This window comes from Ictidomys tridecemlineatus, chromosome 4 (assembly GCF_052094955.1).
Source record: "Ictidomys tridecemlineatus isolate mIctTri1 chromosome 4, mIctTri1.hap1, whole genome shotgun sequence".
Classification (NCBI taxonomy): domain Eukaryota; kingdom Metazoa; phylum Chordata; class Mammalia; order Rodentia; family Sciuridae; genus Ictidomys; species Ictidomys tridecemlineatus.
This window is the reverse complement of record NC_135480.1, coordinates 197169996-197197122: the sequence shown is the minus strand read 5'-3', so window position 1 is coordinate 197197122 and position 27127 is coordinate 197169996. Positions and strand designations below refer to the sequence as shown.

The 27127-nt window shown below is 36.2% G+C and overlaps 1 protein-coding gene and 1 non-coding gene across 2 annotated transcripts; both read left to right on the top strand.

Moving 5' to 3' along the window:
- The first annotated feature begins 203 nt into the window (after positions 1–203).
- Positions 204–310, top strand: LOC120890081 (U6 spliceosomal RNA). Its single transcript, XR_005734341.1, has one exon. It is a non-coding gene; the product is annotated as a U6 spliceosomal RNA (small nuclear RNA).
- A 3984-nt stretch (positions 311–4294) lies between these two features.
- Positions 4295–26882, top strand: Rab14 (RAB14, member RAS oncogene family). The gene is made up of 8 exons (XM_078048112.1): positions 4295–4581; positions 13139–13197; positions 14095–14148; positions 15871–16048; positions 19890–19956; positions 23675–23762; positions 24114–24144; positions 25402–26882. The coding sequence occupies exons 2-8, from the start codon at positions 13146–13148 to the stop codon at positions 25577–25579; spliced, it is 648 nt and encodes a 215-aa protein (XP_077904238.1). The 5' UTR covers positions 4295–4581; positions 13139–13145; the 3' UTR covers positions 25580–26882.
- Positions 26883–27127: the final 245 nt, after the last annotated feature.

The window sequence follows — 27127 nt, the reverse complement described above, 5'->3', positions numbered from 1 at the left end:
TTTGCAGTAATTTATAGTAAAGCCGAAATTATCTTTTCATCGCTTTGTGGCAAGATGGCTCCCAATTTTAATAAAAGATCAGGTTGGGTCTATCAATTTAAACTAGTATTTTTTGGCTATTTGGTTCTTTTTACTTAATTGAATTATGCATCACTGGGAATTAATCAACCATATTTAAAAACATTAGTTTTTAAATTAGCATGGTGCTTGCTTCAACAGCATATATACTAAAATTGGAACGATCCAGAAAAGATTAGCATGGCTCATGCACAAGGATGATATGCAAACTTGTGAAATGCTCCATATAAAAATAAATAGATATGGGCTGGGCTTGTAGCTAGTGGTACAGCGCTTGCCTAGCATGTAGGAGGCACTGGATTCAAATCTCAGCACCACATATAAATAAATGAATAAAATAAGGATCCATCAACATCTAAAAACAAAGATACAAAATTGCTTTTTAATTGTAAACTAACTAAATAGATTAGGAAGCACGTGTATATATAGTAATAGAGTTCAGAGTACAAACTGTATTAATTCACCTATATGTTCAATGTCTCCTATTGGGACACCAATATTTTAATATCTGGTTCTGTATAGGTGGCAACTCCAAAAACACAGACAGAAAAAAAAAAAAGAAGAGGAGAGAGTGGTGGGGGTTGCAGGGGGAGGCTGGGAAAGAGAGAGGGAAGAAAATCTGCAGTCCAAGATAAGTCTATGAACCAAAATTCAAAAAACACACAAGGAAAATTCACCAAGAATTTTATAAAATCAATAATAAGGAGATAAATTAATTTGATTTAAATAAACATGATAGATCTGAAAATGACTTTAATTAGTTAAGGCTCTGGAAACAGATACAGGATAAAATAACATCTATTTTTACAAAAGGTATTATAAAAATACAAACAGGACTGGGGATATGACTCAGTGGCAGAGTACTTGCCTGGCATGTGTGAGGTCCTGGGTTGGATCCCCAGGAAAATACACACACACACACACACACACACACACAGAAACAAGACCAGGTGGACATGGCAAAGCATCAGTGAATGCATCTCCTCCAGGAATGGGTGACCCTTCCTGTATCCGCTATATTTCCCAACTGACTCCAATTGTGTTGTCCATGCACAGCCCTCTGCTAACACCCCTTTGCAGTGCTCCAATCTGGAACTGGGAGGGGAGATGGAGCTGTTTCAGCCCCTCTCCACCTATAGCCTTCTGCCACACACCCAAAGCCCCACCATGCCAACTCCTCCATTTGTGTTTTCCTTTGAGTTGGCAGCAGCGAGGCAGGGCAGGTCTGTAAGTCTGCTGCCCAGCAGCTGCGCAGGGCGCTAGTCCCCTCTTGCTTCAGGCTGTTCAGTCTTCACTAGGGAGTCTCTTGGCGCCCCTCTCTCTGGGGTCTGGAAGAGGATATAAGCACCCACAGGTTTCCTTCCTCAACACTGCATTCCCTCATAGGCAGACATTCCTCCCACTGCCCTGGCCTTTCTTTCCACTCATTAGTGGTGATGGAATGTCTGTGGGGAGGGGACTGGAATGAGGACTAGTCAGGGGATACTGGAGTGGATGGAGGTAAGGATTGGTAGAACAATGGGTCTTCTAATGCTCTGTTAGGAAGGTAGCTGGTTCTAGGCTTTGGCAGCTCTTTAGATGTAGAATGGAGGCTCCTTATGGACTTCTGTTTTCTGGTTTAGCCTCAGCAGCAGTTCCAGGACAACAGGAAAAACTCCTCCCAGTGACCAGTTACACAAGCATATATGTCCATTTCATCTTCCTCTTACAGTTTAACAAATGTTGACAAACTAGTTTCTTTATCTTGTTTTATTCACTTAAAGAATTTTTTTTTGAAATCGCTCTGTATCAGAACATATGCATGGGCCTCATTCTTTTTAAAGGCTGCATAGTATATCATAATATGGATTTATATAATTTATGGTAACAGGTGTCTACTAATAGATACTTTATTTGACTCTAGTTTTTTGCTATTACAAACAGCTGCTATGAATATTGTGTGTATACATCTCTTTACATAGAAGCAGCCTTTAAAAATGTTAACTGGAAATGCTGACCGACTTTTGTCCCAATGGCAATCCTTCTTAATTATGCTGCAATTGGTCACACAAAGTATTTCCTAATTTTGAAAACTCTGGGGCTTATTATAAGAATTGACTTTTCCTATCTTCTGTAACTGCATTGCTTAGCATATGACAAGCACTCTGCATTTACAACTTTTCTGTTTGAAACTGTATCTAAGTGATGTCTTAAGCAACCATTTGGGATCTACATTTAAGCTAGCTATAGTGCTGCAAGTTCAGTTAAGGGAGGAAGTACGGAGTAGCACTTAGAAATGGTAGCTTTTGAGTCATATGTGGCCCAGCATTCCAAATTTTACCTATATGACTTTAGACCTGTACGACACTCAATTTTTTAATGCAAAAAAGATGGGAATACAGTATTGACTTAAGGGAGGATGTTGTAGCGATTAAATAAGAGAACAGGATGTTTGGATAGCGCCTAGCACATAATAATTGTTCAATAAACATTAGATACACAGAAAGTTATCAATTCAAGTGACAATTGGATATACAGAATCTTTATAGGCAGGCTTAACTTCATACCTGGGCAAGTAAAGGCAAATGGCTTACAGATTTCTCCTTTATTTAGCACAAGAAAGTTCTTTCCTGGGGCTGGGGTTGTAGTGATGGAGCGCTTGCCTAGCATGTGTGAGGCACTGGGTTCAGTTCTCAGCACCACATATAAATAAATAAATAAAAATATTCACTGACAACTAAAATATATATTTTTAAAAAAGTTCTTTCCTTCCTTTCTTCTTCCCACTGGAAGATATTAGATTGTCAACTTATATTAGATCATCATATAATAATCATTCCTATTTGAATTACTATGTCAGGCATTTTGCATATAAACTCATTTAATTTTCATGAGGACCCATGTGCCTTAGCTATTGCTACTGTATTGCAGAAGAGAGTGAGGATCTGAGAAATCAATTGATATGTGCAATGGCATTAGTAGATTGCAGAAGAGGGATTTGTACCTAGGTCTTTCTGAAAAAAAAAAAAGAAATTTGTAAACTGCCATACATTTATTTTTTCCTGGAATGAAATATCACTACCTCACGGCAGAACCAGTTTGGGAAAGATCTTAAATGTCACGAGTGAGCTTGAACTTCATTTAGAGGAGACATCCATTATGTTCTCTAGGTTTTATAAGTCAGCAACAACACATGTTGTTGAATACATTAGAAAAACAGGTTTATGAAGCATACATCGTGTTTTGAAGACAGACACTAAGAGACTCTTGGAAACTGGCAAACCATTGCCACGTGGTGGTTCCTTTCTGTCTATAAACTTTTTTGTTTGTGCAAGACACAATATGTAGAACGGCCCACAAAACTTTTAGGAGTGCACAATGCTTTAGGGTTTTTAAAATTTGGAGAAAAAAATAAACTTTTAAAAAGTCTTGCTATGTATTATTAATATATTTATCTTTATTCCAATGCAGTTGTAAAATAGAAATTAAATGCAAATATAAAAATAAATAAACCCATATCCACTAGTCACAAGGCGAAAACACCCAGAGCCCAAGAAAGTAAAAACATGGTTTGCATCAATTCGTGTTAACTTTCTGGGGCGGTGATAATGAAGGTTGAGTTGGAAGATGGGAGTGGAAAATGTCAAAATTTCCCTCTTCTCATCAAGGCACCTTCAAAGCAAGATTAAAAGAGAGGAGAGACACGCCAGAAAGGAATACTTTCTAGCTGTATAATCTTAGACATTTGGGTTGATCAATGTGAGCTTCAGTTTCGCCACCGATAAAATGGGGAGATGTCTCTGGGATTGTTGGTCAGGGACTAGTCTGCCTTGTTCACAGCTGTATACAAAACAATCAGTACATACATGTTAAAAGAATGCAGTAAATGCATTCTTAGGACAGTGGCCAGTACACAGCAAGGGTCCAGAAAAGTGGTGGCTGCCAGCGTTCAAAATTGTGGAAAAGTCTTCTCGCGCAACAGCCGTAGGGATCTGAGACGCAGACGCACCCCAGCTGATTCCACGCAAACCTGCGCAGTAAGTTCCCTGAGAGGCGAAGACACGCGACTGCGCTTGCGCATCAGCGTTTTCCCCCGCCCCTTCAGTCGCAAGGCTAGTGGGGCGGGCCTCGGCGGCGGCGCGACTAGTAAAAAGGGGAGGACCGAGGAAGGGGCGTGGCCAGCGGCCCGACCTCCACCACCCTCTTCCGGGCTCCGCCGGCTGCGCGCGCATCCTCCCCCCTTCTTTTGTGGTCCGGCCCATTGCGAGGGTGACAGGAAACCCTGTGCAGGGAGCGCCGCCATCTTGGACCAGCCCGAGGTAGATCCTGAGGGAGCCGCAAGAGCAGTCGCCGCCGTCACCGCTGCTGCCGCCGGCGCGTCTGCACCTCTTGGCCCGCCAGCCTACCTGCCGGGGCCTCGGCCGACCGCCCCCACCCCCTCTCCCACCGCTGCCGCCCTCCTCTTCCTCGTCCTGACGCCCCCCTCCCGCCCGGAAAGCTGCCCAGCCACCAGCAACCCCCCAGGTAACCCAGGCCTTCCGCAGTGTCCGTCCGGTCCGGGCCTCCTCGTCTGGTCCTTGCAAGGGGCGGCGGCAGCGAGCCGGCGGCGGCGGGCGGCGCCCGGGCCCGGCCCCGCAGGCCGCGGCGAGCCCGGGTCGGCGGAGGGCGCCGCGACGCCGGCCTGACAGGACGCGTGCGGGGGCGCAGGTGTCCCCCGCGCCGCCCGGACCCCCTCGTGCTGCCCGCCGGCTCAGGGCTCCGGGCGTGCGGGGAAGGGTGTGTTCCGCCTGGTCTTCCCCGCCTCCCGGGTAGACCCGCGGCTCCCGCAGGCCCCTCTCCCGCCGCCTGTCCCCGCGGCTGCAGGCCTCCCCCGCAGTGTTTACCCACGCGAGCCGCGCCGCCAGCACCCACGAGCCCCAGACGTGGCATCCACACCCCAGAGGCCGCATCTGGCCCCGAGTACAAAAGGCAGCAGCAGCCCGCAGTCTCGCCGGTGTCTTGGACTAGCTCCCGCGTCCTTGTCGATGTGGGCAGCCGGTCTAAACCCGGCTGGGGACGCGGTTGTGGGTCCGTGCTTGCCGGGTTCTGGATTTGGTGAGCCCCTGTGAGGCTCAGAACCGACATAGCATCTAGAAATGTCGAAGAAAAAAAGTTTTGGCTAGAATTTTAAAAAAGAAGATGGAACAAGAACGCTTTGAGGATTTGCACTCTCCTGTGTGCCGGCACAGAGAGGGATCTTCAGATGTGTTTATCTGGCCTCGTGTAGTCCTTGGAGATAGGTTGCATCGTCCCCATTTTACAGGTGTGGAAACTGAGGCCTGAAGTTGTGAGGTAGCTGGTTAACGGTGGTACGAACAGACTGGTTTCTCCCCACACGGTGGCTGGTGCTCTCTGTATTACACCCCAGGTTAAACTAGAGACCCTGCCTGGTCATGTCTGACGACTGAATTTCTTTTTTCCTGTGTTTGCTCCAGATGATAACTGATTACCCTTTTATGACTAAAGTCTATCAGGTTAGCTGGTACACGGTCAAATCCTCATTCTCACAGACCTTGGAGGAGATATGCAGGTTTCCATTTTGTTTGAAGAAGCACTTTTCCAGAAGGCAGGTGTTTTCCTGGTGGTCCCACAGCAAGTGTCAAGAGCTCAGATTTGAACTCTGGAAAAGTTTTACTATTCATTTCATTACTGACCCAACTACCTTTTTTTATTCAGGTGAGGTTATTGAGGACAAACTTGACCTTGCAATAATCCAAGTTCTACCTCTCCCTCAAGCCTTTCCAAATTTTTCTTCAGAGTTCTGCTTTGGTGATTTTACTTGGTCATGCCTTGAAGGATGTACTAGCTAAGGTTTTGGAGTCGGCTTGCCTAGGGTTCTCACTTGAGTGTTGTCCCTATCTGTAAAATAAATAATTGTACCTACATTTTAGAGTTGTTTCAGGATTAAGTGGGATTTAAGTAAAGCCCTTAGCACATTGCTTGTCATAGTGTCCCAGTGCCAGCAACTTTGCCATGCCTGTAGTGGGTGTGTAATATCTGTTGAATGAATGAGAAGAGCAAGGCTTTAGGGAGCCAAATAGTTCCACTTCTAAAGAGTGGGCTTAAATCCTGGCTTTGCATCCAGTAGTATATAAACATGAGTATATCATTTCTCTGACATAGTTTCCTTATTTATAAAGTGATTTTTTTAAGATTAGAGATTGTTTATAAAGTAGTTGGGATATAATAAGTACTGGGTAAATGGTACTAATTATAAAGATACAAAGCTTAGATTCTGATATATTAAAAATTCCTTGGTTATGTGCATACATGAATATGGTATAATGAATTCCACTATTATGTATACTTATGATGCACTAGTAAAAAATTCCTTGGAATGAAAACCATGTTTTCACTTTATATTTCATATTAAATTTTAATATTAATAATATTACTAATTATTAAAATTAATAAATTGTAATAACTTCAAATATGCAACAGAATTGAGTGTTCTTACAAGTAAGTCTATAAGTATCAAATATTTTTGCATAATCTTAGTAAGATATGTAAGATATAATGCTAAAACTAATACTATAGGGAGACAGTTTAAAAAAAAAAAAAAAAAGCTTGAAACATTTTTATGTGGTTTAAATAAAGTGTTAGTGGCATCTGCCCCAAGTCCAGTGACTTGGGAGGCTAAGACTGGAGAATCGTAAGTTCAAGGCCAGCTTCAGCAATTTAGCAAGACCCTTTCTCAAAAAATTGAAAAAGATTGGGGATGTAGCTCAATGGTAAAGCAGTCCTGGGTTTAATCTCCAATACAAAAACAAAACAAATGTCAGCCATGGTAGGAAAAAGCAGTTTACAAACAGATTAGAGATAATTATATTTTACTTTTTAAGACCTTTTTTAGACAATTTTAAAGTATACAAAGTAGAATAATATATCATCAGTAAACATTTCACTGTCACTAATCCTTTTAAGCTCTAGTAGCAAGTACAGAATTTTGTCTCTTGGTTGTTAAGTTTTTCTATGAATAAAGGTACTACTTTACTTCCTATTCAGCAGTATACCATAATTAGCTGAAAAAGTTTGCCTTTTTCTTGACACTTTAAGTGATCCAGTTATTGTAATCCTTCACATTTAACTATTTTGTGAAAAGTGAGATTTTTTGATTTTTTTTTTGTTTTTAAAGTGGGCTTCTAAGGATTACTTTCAGAAGTTGTAATACTGTAGCAGAAAGGAAATGGACTACTTATTTTAATTAGATTGTTATTAACTGCAGAAGTTTTGTGCCCACCTGACTTACAGTCAAGTAAGCATTCCACTTGAGTGGGCCTATAAGTAAATCAGAATACTCTGTTCTTGAATTCCATGAAGGCAGAAGCAGTGTTGTCATTTTTGATCATTACTATATTGTCAAATCCTAGCACAATGTTTTTATGTTCAGTAGATAATATTTTCATAATGAGATCACAAAAGCAGTCCATCTTGGTGCCTCTTTATAGCAAAATTCTTACTTATTGGAATAAACAAACATACAAAAAATCCTGAGCAATGAGGGTATGAAAGACTTCAGATCACCGGGAATATATAGTGGGTTGCTTTTTCCCTGCTGTCTTGAATCAGTTATGTAAAAGTTTTACAGTAATATCATATGTTCTAAGAAATATAAAATGGCTATATAATAGTGTGAAAGACAGTGCATAAACACAGTAGGGAGTTAAACTATTTAAAAAATGAAAAATCCTCTGCTCTTGGTGTTGGTTTTTTATTTGGGGCTGATCATATGATTGGCTTCTTAGGATGCTCCCAGTACTATGAATAAATTCAGAAACAATGTTGGAAATGATACTTATCAATTTTCAGTACTTTGTGTATTTTAGAACATATTACCAAATGAAATAGTGTGTTTTTTGTTATGTTATACTGCAGGGATGTTTAAAGTTTATAATTTTCCTCTTTGCCTTTTATTCTCTCAGCCTATATATTCTTCCATTTTCACATTTGATGTTTATTTTCTTGAGTATGTGTGTGTCCGAAGATTAGGTATGCTTAATCTTTACTACTCAAAACTCTGCAGCATTTTTAACAAAATCATCAACATATTTCCAGATGAATGCATGTAAGTCTAACTGGTTTTTAAACTGAATGCATATTATTTTGTAGTACAGGTGTACTCTGTTCAGCCATTTTCTTGTTGATGGGAATATTTAAGATTGTTCCCAGTTTTTTGCTGTAAAAATGGTGCATTAAATGTAATACACTCCTAGCTTTATGAACTGAAGTTTTTGTTTCTATAGGATATTTTCAAGTGGATTTGTGGACCAAAGGATGATTTGGATTATTTTGAAGATATTTAAATATACTGATAACTTTACAAAAGGATGGCATTTCAGAATTCCACAAGCTGTATGAATCTAACTTCACATGTACCTGCACATTGCAAAACTAGTCATTTGTATAATTAGGAAGGTGTCTGTTTCAGTTAATGAAGATCATGTATTCTTTTGGCACAATAGTAATTAATGTTAATATGGAAATATGTTCGTGATTTTTGTTAACGTGGAAGAAAAACATGTTGTGTGTTTTATTTCTGACCTTAACAATAGTATGTTTTATATTCAAGATACAAAGCTGAGAAATCCTTTGTTAAAGCTGAATTAAGCATAATGTCTTAAGAGGGGTCATTTGACTACATGGAACAACAATTGGGGTTTGTTTTAGTAAACATTTCTCATGACAGCTGTCTACCTGTATATGCTAGGGAAACCATGGCTTTGGAATCGGGCCTGGGTTCAAGTTTTAGTTCTACCTTTGTAACACTGGCTAAATTAGTAGATTATATCCTCAATTTCTTGAAAATTTTCAATGACAATAATGATTCTACTAGAGTTGTGAGAGTTAACCATTTATGTAAGACAGTATAGGGAAAAGTAATGCAAATCATCATGTGGTTTACTCTCACATGCTGTCTTAGGAAACTTTGTAAAATAGGTAAATTATAGTGATTGCTAATGTTACTGTTCATTTGTACTTACAAATTTTTATCACAACGCATCTTTTGAATGTGATTATTTCGTACTTTTTACTCAAAATATTAAATTAGGACCACGTGAGAAAACTCTGTGTCCTAAGGCAACACTACTGAGTTTCTCATAACTGTGTGGAAGAGGCAGGACTATGTAGTGGTTAAGAGGGATCTCTGCAGTCAAAACAGTGCCAAATTTAGTCTTGTCTTGTCCATTTAAACTGTGGTCTGGACTTGTTACTGACCTACTGCAACTATTTTCTCATCTGTAAAACGAGAGATAATAGTAACTGTCTTGTAAGGCTAGTAGTAAAGATTAAGTGAAATCACATATAAAATGTTTAGTATATTGCTTGGTACATGTTCTATACCCAGTAAATGGTAACTGTAACAATCGTGTTTGTTAGTTTACACATTGTTCATCATGTATTTAATGATGTTTGTTGTCTGAATTGTCATTTTCTTTTCCTTGTAAATCAAAGGCCACTAGGTGTGGTGGCCCACTCCTTTAATCCCAACTACTTGGGAGGCCAAGGCAGGAGGATTGTAAGTTTGAGGCCAGTTTTGGCAACTTAGTGAGGCCCTGTCTCAAAAAGGGTTGGGGATGTAGCTCAGTGGTAGAGCACTTACTCATGGTAAAACCCTGGTTTAAGTCCCTATCAACACACACAAAATCAGAAGCATTAAAGGAGGTCTTATCTGCTTGTCATCTTTATTCAAATGCTAAAAAAGGAAGTGCATTTTAATCACATCAGGAATTGTATACAAATTATAGAATATTACTAAGTTTTTAAAAAAATATTTTTAGTTATAAATGGACACAATACCTTTATTTTATTTATTTATGTGGTGCTGGGATCGAGAACCCAGTGCCTCACCCATGCTAGGCAAGTACTCTATAACTGAGCACAACCCCAGTCCCCCAAGTTTTTTTTTTTTTTTTTAATTAGTAGAAGTTGTAGTGTTGAGTGGACTTCTTTTTTCAGAGTATTTGAACTAGACCAACATTTCTTGGCCCCCTTTTGGACCTTTAAGTTCTCAAAAGGTAAAGCAAGAGCACTCCTTTTTAAAAAATATATTTTCATAGTTGTAAATGGACAGAATGCCTTTTATCTATCTCTGTCTATCTGTCTATTTATATGCGGTGCTAAGGATCAAACCTAGTGCCTCACACATGCTAGGCCAGCACTCTGCCACTGAGCTCCAGCCCCAGCCCCGCAAAAGCATTTTTAAATAAAGGACAGATTTTCCCCTTCCAAAGCTAGACAAAAATATAGTTTTCACCAATCAATTCTAAGTTTCATGTTTAAGAAATGAGGTTGAGAAATCCTTTGTTGAAGTGATACTAAGTGTATTTAAAAAGGTCCCTTGAATGTAGTTCTAGTGTAAATACATAGTTGACTGAATATAAGCTATTGGAATGTATTTAAACTAACCAATTTTTTTTTTTAAACCTTAGAGTAAAAATGGAAGGGCATGTTGTATCAGTAGCTACAGTGTTCTGCCTCCTTTTTTTTCTATAGAAATTAGTAAGTTTGAATAGTTTTCCACTAATTCTGCTTTTAGGTTTGCTTGTTTATTTAAAGAAACTTGAGCCCCCAAATTGCATGGTGAAGTAGAGGCAAAGAAAAGTGCTATATTCAATCTGGAGTAGTGATTATTTTGTTTGGAAATTGTTTATACTATATTGATTTTCTAATTAACATTCTCAATTTATTATCTTTGTAGGTATTTAATTAATGAATATTTAGATATTTAATGTTTTGTTTGATAATTAGCAAGTACACAAATTAGTACAACTAGAATTGGGTTATAATTTAATGATTAGTCTCTAGAGCATTTGAGGTAGAAATTGGGATTGTTAGAGGCATAGGTTTCTTTTGTGTGTGTGTGTGTGTGTGTGTGTGTGTGTGTGTGTGTATGAGTGTGTGTGTGACCCGCACGCTCTGTGCTGGGTATTGAACCCAGGTCCTTATACCTGCTAAATCTGTGCTCTACCACTGAGTTACAGCCCCAACCCCTGTAATTTTAATACAGTAAAATAGATGAAGCAAAGTATATACAGCTGTAACTTTTAGAAGATGTATAGAAAATCAAGGGGAGGAGTACCAGGAGTAATTCAAAGGTAACTAATTACTTTTACTCAAGTTCAAGTAGGGGAAGAAGAGTGTAGGAGTTAAAAATTAGTTAGAATAAAAGCATACTCTTTTCATGGAGAAAAGAAGTAATGCAGGTTAGGAAGTTAATAACCTTTAAAAACCATTTTTAATGCAAGAGATTTTTTTGTGTGTGTTTAGTATCTGGTTCAGAGATCTGGTGAATAATCCAGACCAAGTTCAGCCTCAAGACCAAGTTTGTTTTTTTTAAAAAAAGTATTAAGTCCCTAATGGTTGGAAAAGAGATGGAAAGTCATCATGTTCAGAATCAGAATTAAATCTAACTAGAAAAACTCCTTTTCCTGACAGAACTGGTTAAGGGAGTTTTCTATGATGTAGAAGACTGATTGTAAATGTGTTACAACATGCCAGGCTGTAATGGGGAGCAAGGAATTTGCTTGTGTGAATGTAAATGCATATAGCTAAATGGGAAGGTGACTATACTGTGTGAGTGATTGTTTAATAATTTACTGTAATTAAGAACTTTCTCTTTCTTGATAATTCACTTACTGTAAATATTCTGTCTGCTGGTTAAGATTTGTTATTTATGTAGAAATTTTATTTGAAGCATGGTAAAGTGTTGATTTCAATAAAGGAATTTCTCCAATAATATCTGCTATCTTCTTGTATAATTTGATATTGACCAGTACAGTAAAAATCAAATTAAAAAATATATATAAGCCAAAATTTTAAAAATGGGTTCAATTTAGATATTTATATATAATTTTTGTCTTTCCATGAGCTGAAAACTGATGAAAATAAACTTTTATTGGAAGTTTTTGCCATTATTAGAACTTATCCCTTGTTTCTCTACCACCAGCACAGTGTCTGACATGTTTGAGGCACATGTGAATTGTTTGGAGAATTTTTGTTGTCATTGTTGAGATGGCATTTCACTATGTTGCCCAGGCTGGTTTTGAATTCCTGAGCTCAAGCAGTCTCCAAACTCAGCCTCTTGAGTAACTGGGACTATTAGGTGGTACCACCACACCCTGCTGAGAATTTTTTTTTTGTAAGTTGTTAAAATTGGAAACTAATTAGAGTTCTTTAGGTTAAGTCTGTCTGAAGATAATGAATGGGCTGTGACTTTTTGAAATACATATATATGTGTGTGTGTACATATATTTATGTGTGTGTATATATATACATACATACATACATACATATATACACACATAAACTTTGAAATTTTACAAGCATAAGTACAATTTTCTGGTAATATTTTTCAGCATTTATAGTATTATTTCTTCAGGCCCCTACTATATTGTTAATCTGCAAATCCTGTGGTGAATCATGTGAAATTGCCAATGATGATTGTCCTCCTTTTAAAAATAAAATAATACAGGAACCACATTTTCATGGGATTCAATATAATCTGATGTCAATTTGATTTGAAAATCATGTGATTGCTCTTTGGATGCTCTGCTATTGATTTAGAGTAGAGGATAAAACTTATTTTGTGTTTATAAGTTTGTGTTTATTTTTTATCATTCTGTTTAGAATCACAATTCCGAATAAGTACACTACCTGTAACTTACTTGATCTATTAACAAGGGAGGGGATGTTAAGGAAAGGGGAACTATTTTTAGAGATTTTTGTTGGAAATTTTGCAGAGTAACATTTCTTTTTTGATATTCCTAAAGTGAAATACTGGAGTTTTTTGGGTGTATTATCATATTTCTGTGAATAATGCATGAGAATGTTAAAGTACTATTCATTGAAGAGAACTTGTATGTATTGATCATTTGTGAAGTGAATTTTACTGACTTACCGTAACCAATATTTTGTTCAGAGTATATTCAGTATACTTTATTTTATATATATCTTTACCTATGTCTTTTTAAAGGCTTGCAATGATCAGTTTGGATAACATGTATTTTTCCTTCTGCAGTAACACAGTTTTCTTTGTTTTTAGTGCCACCATGGCAACTGCACCATACAACTACTCTTACATCTTTAAATATATTATTATTGGTAAGTTTGCTTAACTTATACTCTTATTCCTAAAGCATTAATATACAAACATTTATATACTAATATGTAACACTCCAGAAGAAATAACCTCTTTTCTCACTTTGGAACTAAAAGCTTCTTTAATAAAGATAAATGTACCTTTTGCATTGTGGCCTAGATACTTCTGTAGTACAGTGCTGAGTACCTAGTGTAGTGATTTTGGTTGTTCTTGAGGGCTACCTGAAAGATTGTTAATTCTAGGAATGAGGAATGAGATTAATTTCCTAGTAGTACTGAAATATTCTAAAAATTACTTGAAAATTCTGATATCCCCCTGGATTTCAAAAATTGATAGAGAACATTGTGGATTCAGAATAATTTCTGTAACACATAAAATATATTGCTGTAGTATAGCCAGGAATGAGATTTATTCTGTTGTGGTTTTTATGTAATATAAATTCTTTTCTTTTGTCATTCTATAAGAAATAAAAAATGTGAGATAAGACACAGGATCTAGTCAGTCAAGCTTCCAAAATTCAGTTTGTTATTTCTGCTTATTATATGTTTCCTCATTTGTTACTCCTTTGCTTCTGTGTGTTTGTTAAGGGGTTAAAAAAAAAAAAACACCCAAACTTTGATATAGCTCACAGTAACATTTTCATAATTTTGCTGGTAAAGTTGGTGGCTCACTGTTAACATAATAAATTTATAACCAAATTCTGTCACTGCTAAAGGTTGGAACTAGTCAGTGAAAATATACATTCACATATTTTTAATCCATTGTAAAGAAGGAAAAGCCACATTAAATGTGTCTCAGAAACTTGTGATATGGTAAGGGACATAAGAATCATTGCATATGATGATACTATAAAACTGAGAAATGTAATTGCCAACTTAAACTTTTTTTTTTTTAAACAGGGGACATGGGAGTAGGAAAATCTTGCTTGCTTCATCAGTTTACAGAAAAAAAATGTAAGTTCAATATGTGAAGTAAAACTTTAGTATTTAGTTGTAGATGGACACAATACATTTATTTTTATGTGGTGCTGAGGATCAAACACACGTGCGAAATGGGCGCTCTACCACTGAGCTATAGCCCCAGCCTTTTAGTAGCTTTCATTATTGTTACATTTCTACATTTTTAAAAACTTGAGTCATTTTCAGTGTACTTTATGAATTAAATATAACTTTCCCTATATTCCCACTTTTGTCTTTAGGTGCAGTGATTTCTTTTTGTAACTTATATAAAATGAAATATATTATTACCAGTATGTTTTGAGCATTGGTTTTTGTTTTTCTATGGTTCTAGGAATTGATCCCAGTGCTTTGAGCGTGCTAGGCAGGCACTCTGTACACTGAGTTACACCCCAGCCCAGAGTGTTAATTTTTATATGTGTTATATTCTGACTCACATTTAGATTTCTTGGTGGCAAAAATGTTATTTTTAAAAAATGCATAGAATAATGTTGGGCTGGGGATGTGGCTCAAGTGGTAGCATACTCGTCTGGCATTTGCAGGTTGCTGGGTTCCATCCTCAGCACCAATAAAAATAAAATAAAGGTGTTGTGTCCACCGAAAACTAAAAAATAAATATTAAAAAAATTCTCTCAAAAAAGATGCTAGAATAATGTCAAATTTAAATAATCTTATTCTTTGACTCTGTTGTAGAAATTGATTATCTTATTGTACATTTGCTGCATATATTTCATTTGTTAACTAATTAGTAGATTTGAAATACTGAAAATGGAGTTTTCTATATTCATGACCAGTTGATAAGATTCAGAGTACAACTCTAATTTTAGGTGATAGGAGAAGGGGCCAATTTGTTGTGATTGATATGCTAAACATAAGTGAAATTGTTTGTGTATGTTGAAGTCATTTCTATAGCATTTTTGTGCTACTAACCACAGAGATTTGATGTAACATTTTATGAAGTGTCCATTCAATTGTGCAATTGTACCAGAATAGTGAGTTTAGGTTTTAAGCGGCCAAATAATAAGGGAAAGGACTTGTACTATTGGCTTAGATATATGTAACTTGTTAGTGTATAATTATAAGTATGTATTAAATGTAATGATTTTGTTTGAGACACTGATAATATTTTCCAGGGTAAAAATTTGTCTGATTAATAACACCTAGAGTCCTAAAATCTTTGATTTTTTTTTTTAAATGGAGTAATGATTGTCAGATGGCTAAATAGTATAATTTTGGCATTGTGAAGGGTTTATTAAAAATCTTACTTGTACTTGGCAGATTCTTTTAGTCCAGGGGGTCAGCAAACAGTAGCTAGTGGGCTTAAGTCCAATTACTGCCTATTTTTTGAAATAAGATGTTATTGGAACACAACCCTGTCTATTTTACATATTGTCTGACTGCTTTTTTTTTTTTTTTTTTTTTTTGCTTCAGAGGCAGATTTGGGTAGTTGTGACAGAGACCTTTTGGCCTACAAAACTTAAAAAAATCGATTGTTTGGTTCTTTCCAGAAGTTTGCTGACCCTTATATTAGTTCATTCACATTTGACTTCTAGTTCTTTGCTTTCCCCGCCCTACCCCCCAACCCTCCAGTGGTAGAATTACTTTAGAGCCTATAAGTATTAGTAAGTCTTTTGATTATTCAGTGGATTTTCCCCAGTAGTCTAAATTTGAAGTTTTCTGAAAGTTGGGATATTATATTTTTTTCCCCCTCCCTAACAGTTATGGCTGATTGTCCTCACACAATTGGTGTTGAATTTGGTACAAGAATAATTGAAGTTAGTGGCCAAAAAATCAAACTGCAGATTTGGGATACAGCAGGACAGGAGCGGTTTAGAGCTGTTACACGAAGCTACTACAGAGGAGCTGCGGGTGCACTTATGGTGTATGATATCACTAGGTAAGAGGTGAATAACTTTTCAACCTTCATACTTGGGAATAGAAATTTACTTTGGGAAATGTGGTTTTTTTGTTACTGATTTAGGCATTCTTTAGTTTGTGGTTGGATGACTAAATGAATGTATTTGGTTTTACAACTTAAGTTGCTGTCTACAACTTGATATAACTTTTTTTTTTTTTCCTGGAAGTTGGTACAATTGAAGAAAACTTTAGGCGATGGTGGGTGGAACTAATTGAAGAATACAGTTCTGAAAAGCAGCATGAGTTGAATTATTTAAGAAGAAATGATTATATTTGAAGCTTTGTTCTTTCACTTCAGTAGAAAGCAAGCAAGACTTGAGGAGTCACTTTATTCAGCCTCTGTGTTAAAATTTATGCCTTCTGAAAATAAGGCCAAAGATTTAAATATACAGTTTTGCTAATCCAGCATGATAGATTGCACGTAGTTCTTATGCTAGCATCTGAAGGAGAAAAGGTGCTATTTTGAAATATATAGCATCATTTTTTTTTGACATTTAGGTGGTGATTTATGTATAATACTTCAGTATTTAATTGTTCATTTACTTAAATTCTTTTTTGTCCTAACATGGATTGAAGTGACTTAAATACTACATGCAGCAGGATTAAATTTATATCAACATGGCTATTTCTGGAAACTCAAGGCACTTGATATAAAGTAACAAAACTGGACTGTAAGGTTTACTTTGGAGAACATGGAAAACTATGCTGTTTGTCTCCCGTAAGCTAGAAAATGAACTGGATCACCTTTCATGTTGATGCAAAGCACCAATCGAAAGCAGCGTGACTCTCTCTTTTTAGGGGGTAGAGATAGGTGAGTGGGACCAAGTGATAATTACTTTGAAGCATATTTCTCTTTAGGAAATGCTTTATACTATTTCCTCATGTAGAGTTGCAGTGTATATTAGCATATTAAGACTTTGAGAAATTCTTCAGTAAAGAAATTCCTTACTGTTTAACTTTGTTTAATTTGGTGTTTCCTAAGTTTATTTTATTGAGGAACACACACTGTGGGAAATGCTGCCTTAGAATAAAGATGGTGTCTAATTATAATTGTAGTACAAAAGTCTCAGTAAATTTCTACAACTGGGTGGTCTCAGGGAAAATCAGTAAAATAAGCCTTACTGCTCTTTCTTTTAGTCAGGTAGTTGATAACATGATCAGTAAATGGTATTGTATAAGACTATTTAAAAACCTGTCTGTGTAGAACTGTCTCATTTTATTAAAAATGCCATGCATTATTAATAAATTTAAATATGGTGATTTATACTTAAAATGTAATTTATATTTAAAATGTTTTTGTTTTTAAACATCTTTTAAACATATAAGTAAAATATGTCTATTTAAATTATTGAAAGTAGTTCAGGTAGAAACAATAGAAATGTTCATCAACTGATGAATGGGTAAATATAATATCGCATATCCACACAATAGACTGCTTTTCAGCTATAAAAACAAATGAAGTACTTACACGAGCTACCTGAGGATCAACCTTGAAAAACATTATGCTAAGTAAAAGTAACTAGACAAGAACGCCACATATTAGGTGGTATCATTTATGAAATACCCAGAATAGGCGGATCCACAGACATGGAAGATTGCCAGGGCCTAGGAGTTGCTGGGGGTGGTGGTGGTAGGGTTCTCTTTGGGATCATGTAAATCTTCTAGAATTAGATAATAGTAATCAGTGCCCAATTTTGAATATATGAAAAATAACAATTATATACTTTAAAAGGGTAAGCTTTATGGTGGATTTTTTTTCAATATTAACTGTTACAGATAACAGATACTTCAGGCTTTACATAATGCTTTCTTGACTGACACTTTTAGTGACATTGATGTTGGAGTCATGATACCAGTTTACCTCCCAGTTTTTCTATTATTAATACTTTATATTTTGTAAACTTTAAAGTCCCTACTTTACTGAGACTTAATTCTTGGCATTAACTGTAATTGTTACAGGATACCTTTCTAAATTGAGAGCAGAGCTTATCATGGCAGTTGTTTTGCCAAATCAGTTTTGATATATATCTAATGTCCACCTTAAAGCTAGGAATATTTTAGCACTTCTTTTTAGTGTTAGTACCACCAGTTAATGGATATTTGATGATTCTTTATTCATAGATATAAAATTATAGTGAATTTTAAATTAATAACCCAACAATTATCTGAATCATTGGCAGAAGTGAAGGTGCTCATAAATGATTTACATGATCTTGATGCTACATATCTTAATGCTTTATTTTAGTCAGGTAGTTGGTAACATGATCAGTAAATGATATTGTATAAGACTATTTAAAAACCTGTCTGTATAGAACTGTAGGTTTTTCTTTTTACCAGAGTGGTGGCAGTTTATAACAATTCACTTTTCCTGTCAGCTTTGAAATTTTTAAAATTCATCAAAATCAGAATAAGTATGTTTGGACTTATTTATCATTTGTGTAAGAAGTAAAACATCCCTGTTGTGTGAAGTCATGATATGCTGGTACTGCAAATATTGAGCAGTGGTAAGGCTTGTACTTTTTGAAAGTGATATTTGACCATTATTTACTTATAACATTTTAAACCATTAAGAAAAAGGTGCTGTCTTGATATATGACATTTAGGTGGTGATTTATGTATAATTTGTGATAGTACAAGAAAAGAAAAATACCTGAGTAAGGAATTTTTTTTTACTTCCCATTGGAGAAAGAGTAAATATTTGAAATAATGAATATTTCTGAGCACTGGCAGCTAGAGATCATGGAATATATTCGCAAGGCAAACCTCAGAAACACTTTAAGGACACATGGTATGTGTGAAAGGGTTGTAGATCTTGATCTGAATCCTTATGGCCTTCTCTTTCTTTACATGTCAGATGGGTGAGATGGGATTAATGTTCTGAGTCTAGAAATCAGAAACATTTTTAACTTCATAAAGGTTATCTTTAGTAAGTTTTACTCTGTATAATATTGTACATTACAAATTTTCTTTAGCAATGGGGTTACATTTTGATACTTCCTTGTATGTTGAAAATATCAGTCAAAAATGCATGTAATATTCTGGTAAACCTTTAGTAAAATCAAGTTGAAGCATCATAAGTTGGTGACCATCTGTATTTGGATTTGCTTGCTATTGTGGGGCCAACTTGGCTAGTGCAAAGTAGCCTATGAATTTTTAAACTTTTGCTTGGAGAAAGAGAAATAGGACAGTTTGAATCTGGAAATGCTGCCAGGTTAAAAAAAAATGCAAAGTTAGGTTAAACTTCCTTTCTGAAATCTGGGAACTTAAATCTAGTCACGTGTACTAAATGCCCTTTTAAAGCCAGTTTTTATGCTTTATAATTAGCTTAGTCTTTGAATTATTACTAAGATAAATTATATACCATCTTACACTGTGATTTCTTGGTTTCTAATTGAAAATTAAAAAGCAGAAATGTTTTTCTATTGAACGTGTCACTGTCTAGGCATTTTGGTATTACATTGTGTCCATTTTGTGATTGAAAATCTGGATAATTTCAAAATAATTTTAGTTTTGACTTCAGATTGTTCCATGCTTGCTTATTGGTTTGTTTATGGATGTACTTTTAAGTATAAATAATTTGATTCTGACATGTCATTAACATAGTTGTCGGATGTTATTTATTTAAAAATAATGAGTTTAGCTAGATTTTTAAAAAATCATATGGTTGTATTTCATAACCATTCTTCATAGTAACTACCTAGTCAAAATAAAAATACTGACTAAAGCATATACTTTAAATATTTGCCAAATCTTCTTTTTTTTTTCTGTTTAAATGGTAGTTGTATGTGGAAGTCAACAAATTTAAACTTTAATTTTTGCAGAAGAAGTACATATAACCACTTAAGCAGCTGGTTGACAGATGCAAGGAATCTCACCAATCCAAATACTGTAAGTTAAATGACATCTTACTATAAAGAAAAGTTAAGATCTAAGCTAATCCAAACAGGAAAGCCTTTTACTGGTGAGATTTTTGTATTTGGGTATTAGGAATGAGATTTTTTGTTGTTGTGGTGCTGAGGATCAAATCCAGAGCCTCATGCATGCTAGGCAAGTGTGCTACCAATGAGCTATACCCCCAGCCCCAAGAATCTTTAGATTAACTGAAAACTTAATATTTTTTCCAGTTCTAATTGCTCCAGGTTTTCCATTTTATTATAATTGGTTTTTGTTCATGTTTGTGGTTTAGAAAATGAAAGTTATGAATGGGGTGGTGATTTCATGTCAGTTGGAGACTATGAAATCTTCAATTTTAAAAGGGATGTCTACATTTGTTTTGTACAATGTTGCCATTGGAGAAAACTGGGCACAATATATAAGAGATCTGTGTTATTTAACTGGATGTGAATCTACAGTTATTTGAATATTCAGCATGCTTTAAAAACCAGTTTCTTAACCAGACTGAGAAGATATTTATTGAGATTTTTAAAGCCAGCCACCATCTAGATTCTAGTATACAAGGATAAACAAACATATTCTTAACAAAAGAGATTATAGTCTAATAGGCAAGCAACAGGTATATAGATAACTATATTGAAAAGCAGACTGAAAAATGAAATAGAAAATAGGGTGGCTTAGTGTTGGGGAGTCTAGGATGAACAGTGCCTTTTGGAGAAACCAGCTTTGCAGAGGTATGGTGTGTGAGCAGGGCCTTGAGTAAGTTTCACTAATTTCTGTGGAAGGTTTTCCAGGAACAATGAAGAGAAGGACATGGAGCTGTGACTGAACTTCTCAAGAACAAGGCCTATGTCCCACTTAACTTTGTATGTCCACCATCTAGCAGAGGCCTGGTTCCATAAATATGTAATCGTAGTGAGATTAGCTTTTTGAGGGAACAGGAGTTTAACCATAATTGAAAGTCAGTTAACATTGTATGCCTATTATGCTAGAGACTGTACCTGGAAGTTTTATTTTCATTATTATGTTGGTATATATACAATCTGTAGATGAATGTTCGTAGGAGCTTTATTTACAATAGCCCAAAACCGGAAGCAATCTAGCTAATGTGCTCAGGATGGAACCCAGTACCTCACATGTGCTAGGCAACCGGTCTGCCACTGAGCCACAACCTCATTGATACAGGCAACAGCTTGGATGGCTGTCAAGCATAGTATGCAGAGTAAAAGACAATTTCAAAAGGTTACATATTTATCATTCCATTTGTAACATTATCAAAATGATGAAATTGTAGAGATGGAAAAACAGATGAGTGGTTGCCAGTGTTAGGGATGAGGTGTGAGAGTAGTTCTTTCAGTGATGGAACGGTTCTATATCGTGATTGTTTTGACAAATCTATACCTGTGATAAAATACATAGAATCACACACATATGCACAGCCATACATGAGAGCATTTAAAAATTGACATTTAAGAGCTATAGATTGTACCATATCACTTTGCTGATTTTAAGAGTATGCTGTAGTTACATAAGTTGCTACCATCGGGGAAGCTTGGTGAAGGATACACAGGACCTCTCTTTTTGCTGTGACTTTACAGTTATTTCAAATAAAATGTTAAAGATACTCATTGTAGAAGGTCCATGGAGGCATGTAGTAAACAAATTAGCCATGTCTTTCCTGTCTCCTTTATACCCACAGTCTAACCAGATCTTCAAAAGAAAAAAAAAATCTCTATTTCTTGAGGTCTAGCTCATAAATTCCATTTTCTATAAAGTTGCCTTTGGATTTTATGTAAAAGTTCTATATATTTTCTCATTTTGTTGCCAGTATGTTCTATACCTCTGTTATTAGCATTCCATGTGTGTCCCTCTCAGTAAGGTGGGAAGCCTGCTTTTGAAATTCTTAAGTAATTGGGAAGGAGGTGGTATTCCTCCCTCCTCACCTCCCATGAAGCCAGGGTGTTTTCCTTGTTTGTTTTTTTACATACTTTTTAATTGCTGATGGGCCTTTATTTATTTATATGTGGTGCTGAGAATTGAACCCAGTGCCTCACACGTTAGGCAATGCTTTACCACTGAGCCACAACCCCAGCCCAGTTTTCCTTGTTTTGAGTACCTATCTTATGCCCCTGTACTAGGCAGTTTTGACTTTTAACAGACTTGTTTTTTTAAAAAAGGTTGAATTTTTTTTAAGTGCCATTATTTTATTCTTTAAAAGACTAGTGGACTGTAAGGATTTTTTTTCCTTCTGAGTGGGCATTTGTTTATTGAATGAAGAATGTTTACTTTTGTTGTACTGCTTGACTAATGTCCTTGCAGAAGATTTACATTCAGGTCAAAGTGATTATTTATTGGGCACAAATTTTTGAAAGTGTATAAGAGCCAGGTACTGTAATTTCACATGAAAAATATTTAACTGGTGGAAGCACCTTTTAGTTGAAACCATATCTGGATTACTATACCTGTATGGAAAGGGAAAGGAGGGGGGAGATTTTGATGTCTGAAATAAGCTTTTACACACATACAGTTGATCCATAAATCTTTCCTTCTCTGCCCCATGGAAAGGCCCAAACCATTTACTGTTTCCAAGACTGTACACTTTTTTCTTAAAGTTTTGCAGAGCTTTCTTTAACTTTGGCATAACTTTACTTTGTATAGATGGTTCCAAATGGAAGATTATAGGTGTGTGATATTTTGCCCTGGACTTGAACCCATAGCATTAAAACCCTGATTCTCATTCTCAGCTGCCCCCATGGCAACACACAGACATTTGTGTTTACCTGCTATGAACTTAGTCCTACCTAGAGATAGTGTAGGAAGGACAGTCTTCGTCTATAGGTCACAATGAGAGTTTCCTACTTGGTTCTAACATCCTACTACCACTGACTTAGTAGCTTTTGGCAAGTTCCTTTACCTTATTTGGACTCTAATTTCCTTACCTGTCACTTGAAGGAGTTGAACTAGTGGTTTTTACACTTTCTGAGAGTCCCAAAACCTTCCCTATATATATAAAAATAAATTATGTGTGTGTGTATGTATGGGATTTATTAATCTTACTCAAATAGATGTTGTTCTAGACCAGAAGTGAACAAATTGGCCAACTGGTCACATCCAACCCACAGCCTAGTTTTGAATGGTTTGCAAAGCTAAGGATGCTTTTACATTTTTCAGGGGTTAATAGGAAAAAAAACAGCAAAGAAGAATATGCAGGCCAGGCACGATGGCACATGTCTGTAATCCCAGCGGCTTGGGAGGTTGAGGCAAGAGGATTGAAAGTTCAAAGGCAGCTTCAGCAATTTAGCAAAGTCCTAAGCAACTTAGTGAGACTCTTTCTCAAAAGAAAAAAATAAAATGGGCAGGGGAAGTGGCTTAGTGGTTGGTTAAGTGCCTCTGGGTTCAATCCTTGGTACAAAAAAAAAAAAAAAAACAAAAAAACGGGTGGAGACTATATGGGGTCTACAAACTTGAAAAATATACTATCTTTTCTTCACAGAAAGCTTGTCAAGCTTTGGCTTGTATGACTGCTAAGGTCTTTCTTCTTACTAATGTCTTTATGATACTATAGACCTGCCTGATGGTATTGCTAGTACTTGGTTGCCTTTTTGAAGCCACTTTTTTGTTCTGTCAAGATTTGGGGGGGTTTCAGAATTTGCATGGTTGGTTTAAATGGTTTCTTTTGTTTTAAGATGTCTTTCTTTTGATTACAAATTAGGTAATAATTCTCATAGGAAATAAAGCAGATTTGGAGGCACAGAGAGATGTTACATACGAAGAAGCCAAACAGTTTGCTGAAGAAAATGGTGGGTTTCTTTTTAACACTTAATGATTACACTTGGGAGAATTTCTGAGAAAAGGTGGGATTTTGATATCGCAGATTATTTGACAACTTTTCAAAAATTCAGACTGCTCAAAAATCTCAAGAATGAGGGAATAAAGTGTGTACAGAAGCTTGTATGAAATTCATTTTAGGAGCAGTTCAATTGATTAGAAATATTAAGATAACCCCAATCAAAACTATACATTTTTTTGTACAGTAACTACAGGAGGAATACTGACAGCTGATGGGAAAACTTACTCAGATGTTACTGAAGAGAAACACTCTTGTGAGTTAGTTTGAAATGTCCTAATTATAGTCTCGATTTTATTTTTAGGCTTATTGTTCCTTGAAGCAAGTGCAAAAACGTAAGTATAGTTGAAATGTTGATTATGTTTCAGTTACACTGTTTCTCAAAGTAGAATCATGTATACAAAAAGTGTATAATATATACACACATGTACATATACAAATAACATATCCATGTAATATGTGTACATGTGTGTTTGTGCGTGTGCTGCTGAGGATTGAACCTAGGGCTTTGTGTGTGCTAGGCAAGCACTCTACCACTAAAGCTACATCATCAGTTCCATGTGTAGTTTTTAATGACAGGAAGAACAGTAAGCAAACATACTTCCCATTTCACATTTAAAAATAAGGTGAATTTTTATTACTTAAAAAATTATTTCTTGATTGTTCCCATTGGTAACCCAGTTTAATAAATGAAACTGTTTATATTCCAAAAGTTTTGTTGGACTTTCACAATAGGAATTTGGCATATTGGATGCAGTCTTGGCTAATTTGTTCATATAATACTTATGATTATGTTAAAAAGCATGATACTGTGTATATGGGTTGTACTGAGATTTAACCTGGGGGGCTCTAACACTAGGCTACAGCCCTAGCATCACCACCAGGCTGCCCTGGAACTTGGAATTCTCTTGCCTCAGCCTCCTGAGGCATTGAGATTACGGGCCTGCACCATTGTGCCAGACTGGAAATATTGTCTAAAAATGATCATTTCTAATTGTTCTTCCATGAATCCTTAAACTCCCCATCAGAGTTCTTTATTTATTAAGCCAAAAAGTCTTTCAAGTGATGAATGGAGGGTAGCTTATTTTTGTTTAGTCTTACATTTGATTCTTTTAGTCTCAAAAGATTAAAAAATGTGAACATGGCTAAGCATGACTGTGTTACCATCATATGATAAAAATAGGACACAGTCCATACTTAACACTTGTTTGATCAGACAGTATAAATCTTGGAATCCTATTCAGCATGTTTGGAGAAATTTCCATTTCTATTTGGAGTACCCTGTCTGTTGTCACAGAAATGGCCTCTCGTCCATCATGTTCTATGTTACGTGTACCATTTTAGTAATAATTAGAACATGTGTAATGACCTGATACGGTTTGTAGAAACAGCTTTTAGTATGTTTTTTCACTTTCCACCAAAAATATCTTCCCACATTCTCTTAGTCCAGTCAAGTGATCTCTTATTAAATGACACTGGCTAAGTTGAAGATATCATGGTAGTTGACTGAAGGGTAGCAAAAAAGTCGGTGTATAATGTATTACCTGTAGAAATCTATGGTTCTTGAATAAAAATTGTTAATTGCCTCTTAGGGGAGAGAACGTAGAAGATGCTTTCCTTGAGGCTGCCAAGAAAATCTATCAGAACATTCAGGATGGAAGCCTGGATCTGAATGCTGCCGAGTCCGGTGTACAACACAAACCGTCAGCCCCGCAGGGAGGCCGGCTAACCAGTGAGCCCCAACCTCAGAGAGAAGGCTGTGGCTGCTAGTGACCTCTTTGCTGTGGCCCCTCATTTGACCTTTCACCTCTGTCTGTTGGAAGCAGTACTTTTTACTGCCACGTTGTCTTCTGTACATCTTACTGGGTTTAATTAAAAAAAAAAACAAAGAAAAAAAACAACTCTGTTGTAAAAACAGTTTAACACAATACTAAACTGCTAAACAACTAGATGTAATCAGGTTATCAAAGGCAAGTAGAGTAATAAATCTCTCCTGCATGGTAAATCTAGACTTTTTTTTCCCTCCTCGATTGTCTTTGTGATAGATATGTCACCAATATATGATTTAAACTGAGCACTGATGCTGGACTTGATGATTTTTACCTTCCCTCTTTGGCAAGGCATTGTCTCACTGTACGGTTTAATTTGCTGATATCTTCAGCCTTTCTCCCTCACTTTGACTGTTTGTCTGTTGTAACCAGTAAGTTCATTGCTGTGAAATGACTTCTGATGGTAGAGAAGGGGTTCTACAACTGCTTTTGTTTTGTTTTGTTGGATAAATTCCCTGTTGTCAGGTGGCATTTTTCTTGATGAGGTTTGCTTCTGTCTTAGCCTTGCACAGGGAGAAATATCCATTTATCTTTTCTCTCGTGCTTAATAGCTTTATCTCTTTTTTTTTTTTACACACCATTTATCCTTTTCTCTTTAACAGAAAGTAAATATGTATAAAATTTGAAGGAACCGAACTAACAATACATCCTGTGTATATTATTTTAATGAAGAAAATAAATTGATTACTGGCATTGGAACAGTATAAAAATACCAGTTTGTACAGTATGACCTGTATGTGACCATGTTACTCCCTGCCATTTTACACAAGGAAATAGACACAACTGCAGTTCACAAGTAATACTGGCTCCACCCCTTGGTGCTGGCAGTGTTTGGGGACATTATGCTGGAAAGAGCTCCTAGCATCAGCAGATTAACACTAGCAGATTCTGTTCCATCTTTGCACTGTGGCTTACCTGCTGATTTTCTTAACTGTTCTTGTGCAATCGACAATGTGCTAACCTGCTTTTCTCTTTTTGTAAACATTTTGCATTACGGGCTGCATTCTTGCCTTACTGTATAGAAAAAGAAAAAAGGCTGGGTTTATTATTGCACATTTTAAGCTTTTATATCTTTATCTTCTTGGAATGGTCGAGATTGTGAACCAGATAGCCAGAACCATAGGTCTGCTGTTAAGGGATTTTAAATTGTGCATTTTTAACACCACAGTGAAATGGGATTATCCCTTGTGTTCATAGTGGGAGGGGCTAGTTTATGTCATGTTGGCATAAATCATTTTGTAAAAGGGAAAGTGTTTCTAATGGTGTTTCAGTGTTTGTGCTGATACAAAGTAAGTTATTACTTTGCACTAGGTGATTTGGCCACTGAAAGAATACATAATTTTAAGAGAAACAATCTTCCTTCTTTAGAAAACTGTTTTACTAAGTTCTTCACTTCTGTTGATTGCTTTTTAATTGAGTTTATGGTTCAGTGGCTGGGGATTGAGAAGTTACTGGAAGTGTAGGATAGGTAAACCTGAGCATATTATAT

Coding starts and splice junctions, on each gene's coding strand:
- Rab14 (XM_078048112.1), top strand. CDS start 13,146: ATGGCAACTGCACCATACAACTACTCTTACATCTTTAAATATATTATT. Junction 16,049..19,889: donor ATGGTGTATGATATCACTAG/GTAAGAGGTGAA, acceptor TAATTTTTGCAG/AAGAAGTACATATAACCACT. Junction 19,957..23,674: donor ATCTCACCAATCCAAATACT/GTAAGTTAAATG, acceptor ATTACAAATTAG/GTAATAATTCTCATAGGAAA.